Genomic DNA, 18,241 nt, shown 5'->3' with positions numbered 1-18,241 from the left:
ATAGAAAGGCTCAGGTTTCACACTAAACATCTGACGCCTGAATCCAGAAAGGGCAGGGGCAGGATGGTTTTCAAAGTTCACCACCTAAGCATTTTCACAATCTCTTACCTACAGGGAAGTAGATGAAAGTTTACATTTCCTATGAACTCGGGGAGAGTCAGAATCATCAACCTTGGCAATTCTGTCAAAGGTACTTTTGCAAGCGCTCTATCTCCCACTGGATATTCCACATTCTTTTAACTAAAAGGCCCCTGTGCCGGCAATTCACTAATTTGTCCATGAGTTTATAGAAATACTGAAAGGGTCTGGGCTAAATCTGTCACCATTAATAAACTTCAGAAAAAGTCATTACAGCCTCTGCTTGAAGTGGGTTATTCAAACAGTTTCAATGATGAGAGAGCAAGAAAAAAATTTCTAAATTTCTTTGCTATTAGTTGGATACAAAATGCTTCGTGTTTGGTGAATTCCAATTATTTCAAAACTAAGAAATCACTTACAGACCCATTTAAGTACTAAAAACAAAAGATCCTGGCTTAAGAGAAAAACTCATGAAGGCTTCAGAAGCATTCCTTTGGCATTTTATAAATGCCACACTTTTCAGTAGCATCTCTATAATTCTAGCTTGAAGCAAAGTATAGATTTTCTAAATTAGAGGTGATATTTTGAGAGTACAGACAGGAGAGCTTCAAAGTAATTTTCCTTTGTCACCTGAATAAGCCTTCCAGATTTTTGCACAAAAATCCTAAATCCTGCACAGAAGCCTTTGTCCCTGAAATGCTCCCATCAAACCAGCGGCTCTATCTTTTGCTGTTTTGTATTCATTTTACCAGCAACTTTTTTATTTTAAATACGAAACAAGCTATTTGCAAACATTTTTGAGACTTCCAGCGTTAGAAAACATGGAGGCGAGCCCTAGCAGCTGAAGGTATCTTGCTCTTCTCTGGGGATTTCACAGTCCAGCCACACGTGCTCGCCGGCTTCCCTCAGAGGTCTTTCTTTTGGAATTTTTACTAGCCCAGTTTTGAAGTGTCGTCCTTGCTACAAGGCTTTGAGTCAGTGGTTCTCAACGGGGGTGATTTTGCCCCTCGTCTGCCACCACAGACATTTAGCAATGTCCAGGACGTTTTTGGTCGGCACATCGGAGCAGGGCGAGGGGTGCTACTGGCACCCAGCGGGGTACTGAGTAGAGGCCAGGGACGCTGCGAAACATCCTACACTGCACAGACAGCCCCCAGACAAAGAACTGCCCAGCCCCAAATGTCACCAGTGCTGAGGGTGAAAAGCCCTGCTCTGCATGAACAGACACTCCCCTTATCACCTGTTCTCCTCCCACCAACACCTAATCCTCCTAAGATCATGAGAAACCTGCTCCCCTTGCGCATGCACACCAGAGCCACCTCCCAGCCTAGAGAGGGTGGCGTCACCACTCCAGCTACCCCTCCACTTCCTCTCCCACCAGCTGAGGAAGGGTGTAGACAAAGGGGCTCCCCGCAGGGTTATCACAACTGGTCCTGAATTCCAAAATGAGGCCATTGCCTAGTCTTGCTAGATACCAAATTCACTTAAGGCATTTTTGGATTTATGAAAGGTAGTACTTTCATCTATAAAACATGACTGAGAGCATCCCCCAAGGTTATCATTCACAGCATGTCTACAGGCTGCTGACTCTAAAAGAAAACTCACTTAAAGTTCTCTTCCTGGAGTAGACAGAAAACAGAAACACACAGAGAAAGAGAATTGATCATATTTTTGTCCAACGCTATGTTCTATTAAAAGGAGGAGAAGGAGGAAGGTGTCTGTTTCTCACAAGGCCCTCCCTCATTTTTTACTAATTTCATCAAAGACAACCGACAGCTTGGAACAATGGTCCCCCAAGAACACTCCTCCTGCTGTTCAATTTCCACCAAAAAGGCGAAAGAAGGGATTCTACAGTCTAGGAATTTGGGAAGTGCTGGATTCAGCACCCCCACACACACCTTTCTTTTAAGGCTTCTCTGAACCTGCCAAGTGCTGATGTGAACTTCTAGTGCGAAACTTCATAATGGGGCTCCGGTGCCCAGGCTGGGAACACTACCCAAGCTTATTTGATGCTGGAAGCTTTCGGGGGGAGACATCTTTGGGACATATTTGAAACAAGGTCTAATCAATTATGCCCTCCTTGGAGGACGGTATTAGGAAATAGGAGTTCTGCAGCCGAGTGTGAGGGAGACGCTTCCTGCCCGTGTTTCTGAACAACTCTACCTCCATGTTTTTCTTGGTACTTCCTCTCCAGGGGCACCTCTGCATCGACCCAAGACAACTTAAGGAAAGAACAAGAGAGCAGAATCTCCAAATATGGAGGAAGAACAAGAGGTAGTATTTCTAAAGGGACTCTGCCGTAGAAATGACTATAAAAACAGTGTTTGACCGGTTCTGTGAGTACTGCCAAGAGGAGGCTATCTGTGTTGCCAAACGCACATGCACACAGGTAGGCACACGTTTACGGACGGTAAAGGAAGAAAAATCAGGGGACCAAGGTATCTCTTAATGTTCACCTACTCTCAGTAGCCATAGCCACATCAGGGTCGGGCAGCAAACAAGACACACCTCCTGAATCTTGACAATAGGAGAAATACTGGTTGACCCAGAAGCCGTGGCTTTGAACCTCAAAGATATCTGAGCTGCCCACTGATCAGCTATAGACATGACACCTCTAAACCACAGTACGTTGTGGCAGCTAAAACCTGGGCTTTGGAATAAGACAAACTGGAGTAAGTCCTGGCTCTGCTCTTTAAAAGTTACAAGATTCTGCGCACGTTACTTCTTTAAGCTTCTGTTTTCTTGAGTAGAAAATGGAGATGGTAAGATCTACCCCACAGTTATTGTGAGAATTAGATAAAACAATCCAGGGAGGTGCTGGCTACAGTATCTGGAATATAGTAAGTACATATTAATGTGAGTTATTAAAACATCAAAACAAGGCCAGTGATAGAATTCTAGCATAGAGAAAGCCCTAGAAGAAATTCAGCCACAACTCTGATGCCCCCAAATAGGGGACGATAAGGACACAGATGCCACCAGAATTCTCAACAACTACATGGACTTAATAATGAGCATCCTTCACTCAAATGCCTCTAGCAGAAAGGCAGCCCAGCAAGGTCTTCTAAGAAGCCAGCAGAGGCAGAACACCATTTTCCTATCCTCAATGACCTGAAATTAGAGCACTGTGTAACCAAAGAAGTTATAGCTAAATCTGGAACTCCAACAGAAGTCAACAATACCCTAATGCCCAAGATTAGGAGGAAAAGAAATTTTTTAAAAATCTGTGAGTCATCTAAATGAAAACCAGCAAAGCTTAATTATTACTACTCAAGTACTAAACCATGTGTTTAATCATTCCCCCAAATGAACGTTGGACAGCTAAACCAGACTTGCATTTTGCCAAACAGACATACACCTGTGAGGGGCCTCAAACATTCATACGCTCACACCAAGCCCCCGCCACCCCCCATGCAAGTCCTCACATATACATCTACGCACCCAGGAGAGACCCTAAACATGACGCTTGAACAATTCCTCCAGCCATTCGGCCAGTTTTCCTACCTCCAGCGCCCCAGTCCAGTGCATTCCTCAGACACGTGCTATGCATTTATGGAGCAAATACTGAAAGCTAAACATTCTGTTTTTGTGATTTTTGAGTAAACACAAAATAGAGAAAAGATTGCACTTCTACACTCAAAAGAGCTCGTACACCTTGGCTCCTATACTGAAGAATGTAAAAGGTACAGGCATCGGGTCCCAAAGAGGCAGCTGTGAACACCGACTCCAACAATGACTGGCCGCTCAGCCTGGCGTATCTGTTCATCCTCGGGGCCTCAAGTGCCTCAGGCATAAAATGGTTTAAGGCCACCCACTTGTCAGGGTTGCTGAGGCCTGATGATTCAGAAATCCAGAGTGTCTCCAAACAGACACAGTTTCCTTCACTGCACTTTCCCAAAGTGACCAAGTCACCCTTTAGCTATCTTCCTTGCAACTCTTGTTTTCTGAGTCATTTCCTGCCTCAAAATCTCTGTCCCAGCCTGAAGACTCTGCCCGGCGTCCTCTGCACACGTCTTCTTCTCATGCCAGGCGCTAAGCTTTCCCATCATTTCCCTCCTTGGGTCTGCTTTCCCTTTTTGTAAAAACTCCATCCCTCTATTTTTCAAAACTGCACCCGAAGTTTATCTTTACTGGAACCACTACTTCCACGCAATGTTTCCTTTTTTGTGTATTTCCTCCCACCTCTACCTTTAGAAGCCAGATGAGCCTATCAGAGAACAGTGTGAAAACCTGACACAAATTCCACTCGTTTATGGCTGAGCTGTTTCCTGACAGTAACGAATTACGGCAATGCTACAGGCTGCGCTCCCTAAACGGTGGAGTCGGAGAGCAACCCCGGGCTCTAGGCTAGAGAGGAGAGCAGATGAAAGACGGGACAAACCAAGGAGACCCCATCCTGACTGAAAAAGCCAACAGCTGGTCCACAGCATCGTCGTCACGTGTGAACAAGAGCACGTTCTATAAAAGGCACCCCCCCCCTTCATTGCCTCCTTTCGGCCTACAGCCTGTTGAACTTCGCTAATAAACACGAGCAGCTCGTATTTTCACAGCCTTTACTCATCTACTTACTGGTGCACCGATGTGAGAACAAAGGCGGCCGCCAGACCTTGCTCTTCGGATGACATTCTCTAGAGCATCACATCGTACAATGGGGAATGCCTGGACCAGACGCACCGAAGACAGCTAACACTGCAGCCATTTGCCGTTATGATCCCTCTACTGTAGCAGACATTCCTCAGGGTGTTGCACAAGCCCACTGGCCACCTCCTCTGAAACTACTGTCCCCTGTTTAGGGTCAGCAGTAACCCTGCCCTCCAAGCCACAGCGGATGAGACCAGGACCAATTAGGTTTTTGGTCTTGAGAACTGGCAGTGAGACTGAGGAATACAGGTGATGTCCACCGGCGGCTTAAACGAGGACGCGGGGACACGTGGGCTGTGGGACAGCCACATGCTCAGGAAAGAGAACGCCGCTGTACCAAGGGAGAGGCACAAAGTGACAACTGAGGACGCGTGGCCCTAAAAAGAGCAAAGAATAATCTTAGAGCAAGACGATGTCTGAGTTCCCGGTTTCAGGTCCTCGTGGCAGCAGCTGGGGCCTAACGGCTAGCTCCCTTTCTTATGGTGTTGGTTTAAACAGCCGTGTCCTGATCGTGTGTCCTCTCAAGTCAAGCAAACTCCAAACGATCTAGTGTTGCAATGCCTTCCCACGTGAATCCTGTCTACAAGGAGCTACTGCTTCTCCCAATCCGTCTCCTCACCTCGGCCGCCTGAGCTGTCCTTGGTTGTCACCATCCCAAGTGAAGGCCACCTCGTAAGGCTGGTTCCGATTCAGTTATCCAGGGACCATGGGCACTGTATCTCCTACTGTGCTCACTCACTCACCTGTTCACTAACTCGCTCCACAATCATCCCGTGGGGCTCTCCTATGAGCACAGAGATCGTGCACATCTCCTGGTGCCTGTGGTCCTGGACTCTTACATGCTGCGCACTCCCGGTTCTTTCCTAGCTCACTGCACTGGGGACCAGCCATCTTTGCTTTGCCTTGTGATGTTCTCTGCACGTCTATCTGCCTGGTCTTTGACGCTGACTCCTGGCATACTCCAGTAAGGCTTCTGACTCACTACGCCACTACATCCTGAACTCACCCCCAACTCAGGTTAACATCCACGGTTCCAATCCTTTTCTCCAGGGCTGCCTCCGTGGCCGTGCCCGTCCTGAATGCCCAGACTTGTCCCTGCTCCCCGCACGGCAATGTGACACCACGGACGACATACTCACAGGTCCAAGACACGTACCTCCACCACCCCAGGCAGGGATTCTGCACGAAACGAGGAGCTGACGGATTTAGCCAACAATTAATAAATCGTATTCAATGTGCTGGATCCATGTATCATAGAACTCTGTGTCCAAATGTCCAGTAAGAGCTAAAACTCAACTAGGATTTCTGTGAAATGGGAGGCTTTACTTGTAGAGAGATGGGGTGGCAAACTATCTCATGGAACAGATACCATTTTATCCTTACAACTAATCTAATCAATGTCCATTCCCAACATCAGAAACAAGCCAACTACAGTTTCGTAGTCTACAGTTTATCGTTCAAACGCATAACCAAACTCCTTCCTAGAACTCAATCTCTTGTTTGGCCCAGGCCCCGGAGTGACCCTTCCCAAGGCATCTGGATCCAGGGACTCCAGGGTGGTCGCCTTCATCAGGCGCTGGACAAGCAGGTGGTGGGGATTAGCCATTCTTCAACACGGCCCTGGGAGGCGGCTCATTAGGACTCCCATTCTAAGGAGAAGTCACAAGTCACCCAATTCCTTGTCAGGTATGGAGGCAGAAATAGTGGCCGGCTAACAGCTCCGAGTCCTCACCTCCCATCAGATCCCAAGTCCCTGATCCAAACATGGCACAGTCACCCTTACGTGTTGATTTAAGGTCTGAGAGTCTTCATCACAATGACTTGAAATGGTTGGAGCCCTGTCGTGTATCTCCTGGATCTCATCTCAATATTAAAATCACCTTGTCTCATCAGACTAGATGCCAAGGGCTCAAGGTAATAAAGCTGGAGTAACGCAGGTATGTGGGAACAAGAATAAACTGAGGATCCAGTCAGACCCCGTGTACCCAGAAATCAGTGTTCACGCCAGACTGGGCGTCCATGGCTGAAAACCAGGGCTGACCCCAACTGCACTCACTGGCATCAGATGCAAAGCGAGGGTGAGTTCCCACAGTCAGGCAAGGCTGGGAGAATCAGATCACTCTGGAAGCAAAGGCAGCAGGTCTGAAACCAAGGGAAACAGTGGAGACTTCCGCTACTCAGTGTGGTCCACAGGCCAGCAGATCACCATCACCTGGGAGCCTGTCAAAAATGCAGAATCTTGGGCCCGTACCAGTCCTATTGAATCATTATCTGCATCTTTTAACAAGACCCCCAGGTGATCTGTATGTAAATTAAAGTGCGAGAAGTCCCATCTGGATAACAAGGGCACCCAGGAAGGACATGGGACTGTGGGCCGCAGGTACAGGACAGCAGCGGCAGGTAGGGAGAGGCAGCAAGAAGCAGGGAAGAACTCCAGAGCCAGCCAGACCCTGGTCCAAGTCTAGGCTCAGTCTCTCACTAGTGGTGCCACCCCTGGTCACTTAGCCTCTCTTTAAGTCTCCCTGGGGATATCCTACCTTTCAGGCGACAGTCAGTGTAAAGCATCTAGCACCCAGTAAACTTGCAGTAAATGCTAGTTCCCTTTCCATTCAGAAGCAGACACCAACCGGCACGCATGTTTAAACCCCATAACCCGGGGATGAATTAGGAATATCTGGGAGAGAAAGGGAGCCCAAACTAGGGGAGAATGAGTTTCTCTAACAAGGAGACCCTAACGTAGTTCTTACACTATCTTTTTCAACCAAAAGAGGGACTCAACATCAATAAATATGAACACTGCAGGGCACCAGTGGAGTTTCACTGTTAAATTTATTTAGTTATCCAGACCAACACTGTCCGACAGAAATAGAATGAAAACCAAATACATGGTTTTAAATTTTCTATTCCTATTTTTAAAAGAATAGAAGGGAGGGAATGTTGTGAAGTAAGTTTTAATAATAAATTTTATTCAACCAAAATGTCCTTTCAACATATACTATTAGTGAGACATTTTACATTCTTTTTTTGTATAGGTCTTCAAAACCTGGTGTATACTTTATGCTTACAGCCCATCTCAACGAGGACTAGCCACGTTACAAGTGCTCAAAAGCCATGTGAGGCTGGTGCCTGCCGCACTGGACAGGGCAGTCCTGGACAGAAAGGTCCCGGGGATCCCTTCTCCACTCAATCTTCCATCACCTCCAAATCCCAGTGTGCAAGACACAACTATCTGGTCCCTGCGAGCGAACATGCGCAGGAGAGGGACGGAACAGAGGCTTGAGCTACCTGCCATATAGTCACGATCCAATTTGGCTTGTTTTTAAACTCTGGTTGACATAAATTACACCAGTAGACGGACAACCCAGACTCTAGCCACTCGTCGACTGGGCTGAATTTTTCTGGGAGCAAAGACAGTTGTAAGATTACAACTACGAAATTTGTCCAAGATTTTCCAGCTACAAAAGGAAGTGCAGCCAAGTAGGAACAAGTCCTCTCACCTAGATTTCACCCACTTCCACCAGATATAGGGCAGCTGTAACTGAAAACCTAAAGGCAAGGCCGGAGACACTCACTGTGTAAGTTTTCACGCCCCACCCTCCAAAAACAAAAATCGCTACTGATAAAGGAGGTAAAAGAACAGGAGAAACACTACCTTCCAAGACAGAAAATGTCCGGCCTAAGGCCCTTCCCCTATAACAGGAAGCCTCAGGAACACGATAGCTAAGATTTTAGGGAGGTCTCATCGCGCACCAGCCACTTCCCTAAGCACTTCATATGCATTTAATCTTCAAAACAACCCTCAAGAAAAGTATGGCTGAGAATTTAAGTAACTTGCTTGAGGTCTCACGGCTAGCCAGGGGCAGAACACAGGTTTATATCATTGAGGGCTGGGCAGACAGGTATCTATCACTGAGAGCTGACCAAAGGCAACTGAAAATCTCCATGGCCTTTCCACCCCAATTTAAGTAGAACACTAGCCATAATCACTTCTCAAGCTAGAGACCTCAAACTACCTTCCCCACTCTTGCTATGTTAAATCAGCAAAACCGTTAAGAACCAGCTTATCAATGAGTACCTGTATGAGGGCTTCATTTGAGTCACTCAAGCTCTCAGGTTCACAGGATGTAAGGACTGTAGGTATGAGCTGGCCTACGTATACCATCAAAACACATATGAGAAATTCTGGAAGGCAGAGAGAAAGGAATGATGGCAACAGTCTTAGACCAGGAGGTCTAGAGTGCTGGGTTCTAGTTCCAAATGTGCTATTGATATTAACTACCTGCTGAACCACCCCTCCCCCGGCCCCGGCCGGCACTACTACCGATTTAGGCTCACTATAGAAAATAAGGAGATAACTGTAAATATTTAATGTATTTCCAGTTTTGTGATTTTTTTTAACACAGAGCTAGAAATTTTCTAACCTAGAAGTTTTTCAAAAATTCTTACTGCTCAGATACCTAAAGAATTTATTCCTCACAGAAGAAAATTATCAAAATCAATACCCATTACCAGACCCATGAGTCAGCAGGAGTTTGGTTCCCTAGAAGGTAAGACTGACTTGAGAAGACAGACATTCAAGAACCACACCACCTTGACTTTACCTTTAGGTCTCTATGAATCCTTCAAGATGCTCAGAATCTCTAATTATGTACAGTTGTAGTAATATCTGACTGAAAACAAAACCTGCATTTGGGGGCCCTAACGACCATCAACTAGAGGATACTTGGTGGGGAATACTTGGGACAGCTAAGAAGGCCACTCTGAGTTCATCTAAAAATTACTTATTTCAGTCTCCAGATTTCGATTAAGTAGAATTTTCTCTCCCCCCTCATTCTAAAACAGGCAGAATTTAGAACTTCCTGTCTATAGCAGATGATTCAAAGAATTCTTTAAACTATGTTTCTGTGTTAGAACAAAAGATTTTTCACAACACCACTTTCAGTTTCCTTTGATTTTCTTATCCTTTTCAAAGAATAGATAAAACAAAAACACCTCTTGGTTCCTTCTCCCAATTTGTACCTCACCCTAGTACCCAGAAAAAAACATTTAATTAAGTCTTTCCAACAGGTTATTCCTAGCACTGTCCGTCTTGGGTGTAGATACAGATTCTCCCCTCTCCGTGACGACTAAGGCCAGGAAAACCTGCCTAATTACAAAGGCCCGCGACTGTGCCTCCCGCTTCTCCATGACACACTCACCGTCCTTAACGGCCACTCCCAACGCAAGAGTCTTTGGTGCCTTTGCTGTTTACCAGCTACTTGTGTCTCTCCAGCCTCCTCCCCCCAAGCACTTTCCATGGTTTCCCCTTGTCCCCAAGGCAGAAGAGCCCAGTGACGAGGGACATGCTTCAAATTCTCCCTCCACCACCATTTCTTTTTTCTTTTTTTAAACATCTTTATTGGAATATAATTGCTTTACAATGGTGTGTCAGTTTCTGCTGTATAACAAAGTGAATCAGCTACACATATACATATGTCCCCATATCCCCTCCCTCTTGCATCTCCCTCCCACCCTCCCTATCCCACCCCTCTAGGTGGCCACCACCATTTCTGAGCTGGCACACCTTGGCCAGGATCCTGGCCTGAGTTTCCCAACCTGCACCATGGGGATAACAGCATACAGCTCACCTCATCGTCTTGCTATTAAATGCAGGGAAAGGCCACCACAACGGACTGTGCTGCCTGCAGGTGTCAGCTACTAACACGTGGTCTGCCTTTCTGGAAATGTCCTGCCCTCCAACTTTCTGAAGCATGCTTCTCAAGTTCTTCAGCCCCTACCTCCCCTTCATTTATGCTTTTTACTATAGAAACCATTATCTTATGGGAGCCCAAACTCAAACCTTTTCATACCTTTCTTCTATCATCTCTGTTCTGTATTAGTTGCTGCCAGTCTAGACCTCCAGCTCAAACAGATCTGGGAGGCAAAGGACACCCCGCGGGCAGGCAACACAACCCAAACCTGAACTCACTGTATCAACACCTCCACCTCCCAAATCTTTTCTGCCTCCTGAGTTCAGTATCTGAGAGACACAAGTAACCCGTGGCGGCAGGTAACCTCAGAGAGCTGCCTCTGCCCCTACCCCTCCATCACGCTGCATATCCAGTCGGGGCCCAGCACACACACACCTGCACCTGATGCAGTAGCCACCTACCACTCCCTCCCCACGCCAACGCCTCAGAGGGAGCCCTCCTCCTTTCTCCTGCACTGCTGGGGTGGGGCCTCCCCTCTGACCTCCCTGCCTCCAGCCAGAGAAGTCCTCAGTCCTCATTCCATCCTCGTGGTGCTGGCCCAGGACCTCTGTCATGAAGAGTCTTTCTGCCTCTGCTGTCTACACAGGGAAGCCCACGCTGGAATGGACGATATAAAATGAACTTCAGAAGCCTGGCCCTTGTCAGCCTCGTAGCTTCCTCCTACTCTCCCATCCCCACCTGCGACACCAAGCTCTCCCAGGGCCTTTCCACACGCCACTCCATCGGGCTCTCATGCTCTTCCCCCAAGTCTCTGCCTGCCTTACATACTCTTACTGGTTGTGCTCAGCAGCCACCTCTTCCAGGGCTCCTCCCTCCATGCTTGGCACTAGGTGGCCTATTCACATTCCTATCATAGCATCTGTAGGCTACTTCCCACTAGGTTTTCCTCTCTGGATTCCTTTTCCCTCGGTCCTCCCAGTGCCTAGCACAACGTCCGGTGCTTAGTAAACACGCAGTATCTGCTAAATGGATGAAATAATCCCCAAATTAACAATGATTCCCACTTCTCGAGCTCCTCTCCCTCCACACGTCACCATAACCTCTCCTGATCCTGAACACTGCTTTATCCTCTAAAAAAAACCAAGCTGCTTCCAAAATCTCCCTACTTCAGTGCTCTGATGTTGCTTAAATACTTTCACTTCTTTAAAAGACACAGGGCTTCCCTGGTGGCGCAGCGGTTGAGAGTCTGCCTGCCGATGCAGGGGACACGGGTTTGTGCCCCGGTCCAGGAAGATCCCACATGCCGCGGAGTGGCTGGGCCCGTGAGCCGTGGCCGCTGAGCCTATGCATCCGGAGCCTGTGCTCCGCAACGGGAGGGGCCACAACAGTGAGAGGCCCGCGTACCGCAGGAAAAAAAAAAAAAAAGACACAAAAGCTGAATAATAACTTCAAATATTAAAATAACACCAATATTTTGACAGTCAATAAATCAGACAACTTATCATTAACGGTAAGTTCTTTCTGCAGCTAAGATTTCAACGGAGCTCTTTCGTACCCCTTTCCAAAATTTTGATTCTATTATTGGTTGGTGTTTTATGGAACCTGCCGAATGCCTCTGAGGAGATGAGGAATAACTGCTGAAGGGAATAAAGGCCATTTCACCACTGGCAGGTTCTTGTTTCCACTTTCGGCTAATTCCAATTAGTTCTGGGTTATAAAGCCTGTCATCCCGTTAGTGAGTGGTCTATTATCATGAACATCTCTCAAGTGTCTTCAGATAACATTTGCTATGAAAAATTTACTTGGGCAGTCTTAACTGCAGCTGACAAGGCTAGATCTTTTTTGTGAGGAATGACCAGCTGAATTTACTTTCATTCCTAACTTCTAATTCTTATCTACTTACCATATGACCCAGCCATCCCACTCCTAAGCCCTTACCAAAAACTTATGTTCAGACAAAAGACCTGTATGCAGATGTTTATAGCAGCTTTATTCCCAAACACCAAAAACTGGAAATAATCCTAATGTCTTTCAACGGGAGAACAGAGAAACAAACCGTGGTACATCCATACAGTGGTCGACACAACTTGGCAATAAAAAAAAGAACCACGTATGGATACAGAAGACAACATGGATGCCTTTCAAATGCACTTTGTAAGTCAAAGAAGCCATTGGTATGGCATTCTGGAAAAGACCAAATATACGGGCAGAACAAATCGCTGGCTGCCGGGAGGCTGGAGTGGAGAGAAGAGTCTGACTGCAAAGGGACAGCAGGAGGAAAGTTTTTCAGGCAAGGGAACTACTCCCTATGGGTAGTGGTGGCGCATACACAGCACTACACGCTTGTCAAAACCCATAAAACCATGGGTTTTACTGTATGTAAATTTAAAAGTAAAAAAGGGTAAAAAGTTAATTATTTAACCATGACATAGTTAAAGATTATACGCCAAATACAGGCACGCCTCCTTTGCGCTTTCCTTTACTGCACTTCACAGATACTGTGCTTTTTTTTTTTTTACAAATTCAAGGTTTGTGGCAACTGTGCATTGTCAGGTGATAGTTAACATTTTTTTCAGCAATAAAGTATTTTTTAATAAAGATACGTACGTTGTTTTTCTAGATACGCTACTGCACACGTTACAGTACAGTGTGAACATAAATTTTATACATACCGAGAAACCAAGAACTTCAAGTGACTTGCTTTACTGCGATCATCACTTGCTGGCGGTGGTCTGGAACCCAGACCCACGGGATCTCTGAGGTACTGCCTGTATAATTAACACAAAGGTGTGGATTTCCTCGACGTTAAACAGTGGCTGTTGTTATTATTTTGTTGCTACTGTATTGCACTGATGAGGAAGGAATGTTAGGGGGACGGGGTGGGGGGCAACCCCAAGTCTTTCCCCCCTCCCCGTGCTGGCAACCTTTGCGAGGCTCCACAGGAAGGCAACCTCCACCCCAGCTGTGAACAGCTAAATGGAGTTCCACCAAGGATATGGGAAAGCTTATTCACAACCAACGGGAGACAGACGGTACCCCACAGTACAGCTCAAGAAAGCATTTCAAGGGAAGAAATAAAGGCGGCGGGGGGGAGGGGGGAGAGACTACAAATCCTGAAGTTCTAACTCATCCTAGTCAAAGGTATCAGCAGAAAATTCCATCCACGTGTTGGCTGCAGCATTCCTAGACCCTCCTTTAGAAAGGAGTCAAGGTGGGAGGTGGGTGGGGAATCTCTTTGTGAGAAAAGACAGCAAAAGAGAGAGAGAGAGAGAGAGAGAGAGAGAGAGAGAGAAGGCGAGCGAGAGTTCTCCTAAACCAGGAGGCTGAGAGTTCTAAAAACCCTGGATCCAACGTTCTTTAACATGGAAAAAGTGATGCTAAGTAGGCAAATGATAAAAACAAGCAAAGGTTCACCACCCAGTGACACTTTCTTTCCAGCGGACCCTCGTCAGCCAAACCGACGCATTCTTCCTCCAGAGGGGACGGCCCGCCTGGCGTCCTTGGAGACTGCCCCAGGCAATCCCGAGCAGGCGCTGGGCTCCGGGCTCCAGGTGTGGCTGCCCACAGGGCGACAGATGGGGGGGGGGGGGACCCGGAGGGCGCCAAGGGTGGGTGCCACCCTACTCCCACCTGGCTCTTCTGGGCAAGAGGATACTGCGGCTTCTCCGCACTCACATTCCCGAGCCCAGAAAACTCTGTTCCTCTCCGGGAGACCTGGGCCTGCCACATCCTCAGAGCCCAGCATGAGATCGCCACCTGAGACAAACCTCCAGCCAAGATGGGCTCCTGATTGCAGCCCTGGAGAACCAGCTCTCTGACCTGCAACGGCTCTCTGCAGCTGGAAAGTGGAAAGACGGGCCTGCGTGCAAAGCAAATGCTATTTTCCAGGCGCCTTCTGGGGGGAGGGGGAGTAACAAATCTAAAAACCACAGAGAGTAAACCAGAACGTTCTGGGACACGCCACGCCTTACAAAAAGGGCTTTAAAACATCCTATCAAGAAACAGTCACTGCAAGGGGTTAGCTGTCAAAGGTAAATAAAAATCACTGACTTTCTAAAGATAGGAGTGAAGGACTCAATTATAAAACAGCTTATTGTAGTATTAAGCTAATTAAGGTTTATCACATTAGCCATCTGAGTTTTAGTTGGCACCAGAAAAGCAGGAACAGCATATCATGCAACGTGGATTGGGATCTGCTTTGCAAGCAGATTTCTGCCACATTCAGACACAGAACCTCTGGCAGTCAAAAATGTTGCAGAATTGAAAACCAATTTTCGCACAGTGATTTGTCAAGAATCTTGTTCCATCACGTGAGCTATTTACTGGTCTCCCGGTCCGAGATTACATTTATCTCTATTAAATACCACACAAAGTATTCTGAGCTAACCATGCCCTGTTGTTTCTCTTTTGCCAGTTTTATCACACGCTGGATGCTCTGAAATCCGATGAAAAACATTTCAACAATAAAACCCCTGCATACTTGACACCCTTCACTGCAGATATTCTGCCCACCAACTGTCAGCACAGAACCCATTCTAAGACCCTCGGCACTTCTGAAAAGACTGCTCTGCTGAATGCAAAGAGGAACAAAATACCCTCCACAGAGTAGGGGAGAAATTTGTTTTCAATCGTGTCTTCTATGGGCTCCTCTTGACTGTACTTTTACCAAACCAGAAGACAGAACTAGTTCTATCCGTTGTTGGCGTTCATCTTGGATTTGATTCTGGAACTGCTGGTTTCCTGTTTGGGGAAGTTGCAGTTCTTTTCACAAGGAACCCCAAGGCGAAATGTTTCTTATTCCCCTGTGAGGTCTCACTGCCTTTGTTCTTTACTTTGCTACCACTGATCACTGCTGCTTCTCTCTTCTCCTCTAAAACCTCTTTTGGTTTTGGAGGATGCATAAAAAATGCCAGCTCAAAGCAAACTGTCATCCTTTAAGGCCCTAGACATTTTCTACCATCCGCTGCTGTAAAGCTCTGAGTTAACAGGCATCTTTGCACAGAGGAAGCCAGACTACCCAGTCTTCTCCTGGCATTGCATTAAGTATTCCATATTAAAACGTATGCCACAAATAATCCAATGGCAAACTCACCGTCAACACCCCACCCCCGCCCAAATCAATAAAAGCCATTCCACCACTTGACTCAGAGTGAAAAGCCTTTCAGGTTAACACACAGAGCAAGGTAAAAAGAAAGGTGATGAATGAACAAAAGGCAAATCTACCTGCAGACTCCTCAGATCCCAAAAAGGTGGCTAGGCTGCCTGGATTTGACAAAGTCCTTCCATTTCCCTGTAATCATCGGGGAAAATGCCCCATGTGTACTGCTTTAGTCTTATGCAAAACAGTGCATTCCCCACAAGGCCCTGACGCCTACCATTCTCTTCAACTTGCTTCTTTCCAGGCCTGCCTCTTATAAATGACCAGCCACATGCGATTTAATGAAGTCATTCTGATTTCGCCTTGATAGCAACACTATCATAAAGTCACCCTAATCCCATTAAACTTGGCTAAACGTCAAGAGTATTTCTTCTCCACTCTCCACCCAATATTATCTCCAGGGTACCAATGCACTGTCAATCTGTGTCTGAACGGATCTTCAAATAAATACTTAAATTCATGCTCAAAATTATCATATCTCACCTTGTGAACCTTGACCTTTTGGAAAGACTTTGGACCAATGTTCAGTTACTGTCACACGGTTGCATTCTCTGCAAATATGAAAGGGTTAAAAGCAGCCCCAGTCAACAGGCCTACAAGGAAAAAAAAGACAGCATGTATGCCTTACAGCATCACTGGAACGCATTTATGCTCATTTCCTAGAACAATATTGTTACCTTTTGGCCTTCATAATAGTCAGAAGCATCCCCAAAACCCTTTAGTAGCTTCTAAAAGGAAAAGCACAAAACAGAACATACCCTGCAAGAGAAAAAAACATGCAAAGTAGCATTCTCCAGCAACAAACTATTATTACAAATCCATCAGTTCATTTTGGTTTTGTTTTGTTAAAAATATAGAGGAGAGAGAGAGAGAGTGAGAGAGAGAGAGAGAGAGAGAGAGAGCGAGCCTGCAGAAACCAAGTGTCCCCACCCTAGCAAGGCACATTTTTTTCTTTAATAAGGGTCATAAATCTCAGCTCCTTGTCCATCCCTTAAGCAAAAGAAAAAGGCAGGAAAAGCCCAAGTAATCTCAGACCTTGCAAACCTGCACATTTTCCCCCATCTTCTCTACACAGACTCTTCTAGGGCTCCATTAGTCACGTACCAGTGCTGTGTGGTGTCTAAGTGTGCATTCACATACTGTGTTGGGATGGTCCCTTCCTGCAAGCTCCTCTGCTTTTGGCTGCCATGAAGGGAGGAAGCTGCTATCCCACTGTAGTAGCTCAGTGACTGCATTGTGCTCAGGAGCTGATCTGCCTCAAACCAGTTTCAACCGGTTCTGGTCACCCTACATAAAAAAGCTATGGCAACCCTCGCTGAGTTGCCAACAAGTCCCTGAAAATCATCAGCACAGGGAGGATCTCGCTGGGGGTGGCTGCTCCCTCTTAGGTCTTGGTGAGGACGGGAAGGTCATCGTGGGTCCCCTCCACCGGCGCACAAGCACACAGCCCTGGAAGGGCTCCCCTCACGAGCACCCCAGAGCCCCTCGGGCCCATCCCCCCTCCCGTCCACCCCAAAGCCCACCGCAGACACTGCTGCCCCTCCTTCTCCTTCCCCCACTTACCTCCCACAACCTGGCTCAGATCTTTGTGTACGTGTGTGTCAGTGTGTGTGCTCTGGGTTGGTGGCTGACAAAGAGCCCCCAGGAAAGCAATCTATGTGTGTCTGCTCACCCTGGCTGCGTCGGCGGCAGGGGCCGGCCTCGGCCTCCTAGCAGAGTGCTGCGGGCTTGTTGACCAGGCTCCTCTCTGCCTGTCACCCCCCCACCCAGCCCCCTCCTCCCGTTCCTCTCCTCTCTCTCGCAGCCCTGTCACCACCACCAGCAGCCCCCCAGTCTCCTCCTCCTCCTCCGACCTTCTCTTCTTTCAAGCACCTGGGGGGAGTAGTCCAAATCCCTTCACCTCGGGCAAGAAGTCTAGGGCTGCCCGGGGGGGGGGGGGGGGGGGGGGGAGGCGGACTCGGGGCCAGTGGGACAGAGGGGCACAGAGGCCTTTTAAAAAATCCGCTGCGCAGCGCCAGCGCCGGAGGGGGGAGGAGGCGAGCGGCGGCGCTCACGTGGCCCCCCTCTCGGAACCTGCGGGGCCTAGCCAGACCGGCTGGTCCTCGGCCCCCCCAAGGAGGCCGGCGGGGCGCGAAGGCCGGCCGGCCCCAAGGCCAGGGTGGGACAGGCCGCGGCCGTCAGGCCCAGGGGCCGGAGCCTCACGCGCCGGCCCCGACCGCAGGGCCGGGCACGAGGGGCCCGCGCCCCCGCCCCTCGCCGGAGCCCGCCCGCGCCGCTTCCTCCGCGGCCCTGCACCCCTCGCTCGGCCCGGCCGCCCCCTCGCCGCCCCCCGCGTCCCGGGCGCACACCCACCCCCTGCCCGGGGTTGGCCTTCGCAGCGGTCAAGCCCGGGCGTCTGGGCCGCAGCTCGGATGACCTTTGTTCAGCGCGGCGCCGCCGGCGGCTGCTGCTGCTGTAGCTGCTGCTGCTGTCGTCGTAGAGGCGGCGGCGGCGGCGGCGGCGGCGGCGGCTTCCATGTTACGGGCGTGTCAGCCGCATTCCCGCTGCCGGGGTCGAGGTGTGCGTGTGCGGCGGAGGGGCCTCGCCGCCGGTGCCGCCGCCGATGCTGCCGATGCAGCCGCCGCCGCCGCCGCGCTGAACAAAGGTCATCCGAGCTGCGGCCCAGACGCCCGGG

At 48.4% G+C, this 18,241-nt stretch overlaps 1 protein-coding gene across 24 annotated transcripts in view; it reads right to left on the bottom strand.

Moving 5' to 3' along the window:
- Positions 1–18,200, bottom strand: part of ZNF532 (zinc finger protein 532) — a 108,989-nt gene extending 90,789 nt beyond the window's left edge. For 5 of the 24 annotated variants that reach the window (XM_027118648.1, XM_027118650.1, XM_027118651.1 and 2 more), the window contains exons 1-2: positions 16,245–17,857; positions 16,051–16,160 (exon numbers count right to left, since the gene is read on the bottom strand). Coding sequence is in view for 4 of the 24 variants with exons in the window: in XM_027118644.1 (XP_026974445.1) it covers positions 16,051–16,118; positions 16,245–16,273 (97 nt within the window). In the remaining 20 variants the exon portion in view is untranslated. Of the gene's footprint in view, positions 1–16,050; positions 16,161–16,244; positions 17,862–17,919 lie in introns of those variants that run through there. The other 19 variants (XR_003435274.1, XM_027118656.1, XM_027118655.1 and 16 more) reach the window with 12 other exon arrangements.
- Positions 18,201–18,241: the final 41 nt, after the last annotated feature.

This window comes from Aethalodelphis obliquidens, unplaced genomic scaffold (genome assembly GCF_003676395.1).
Source record: "Aethalodelphis obliquidens isolate GAN/ISIS:26980383/991018 unplaced genomic scaffold, ASM367639v1 scaffold19, whole genome shotgun sequence".
Classification (NCBI taxonomy): domain Eukaryota; kingdom Metazoa; phylum Chordata; class Mammalia; order Artiodactyla; family Delphinidae; genus Aethalodelphis; species Aethalodelphis obliquidens.
Note: the sequence above shows the minus strand (reverse complement) of the source record. Positions and strands in the feature narration are given on the sequence as shown.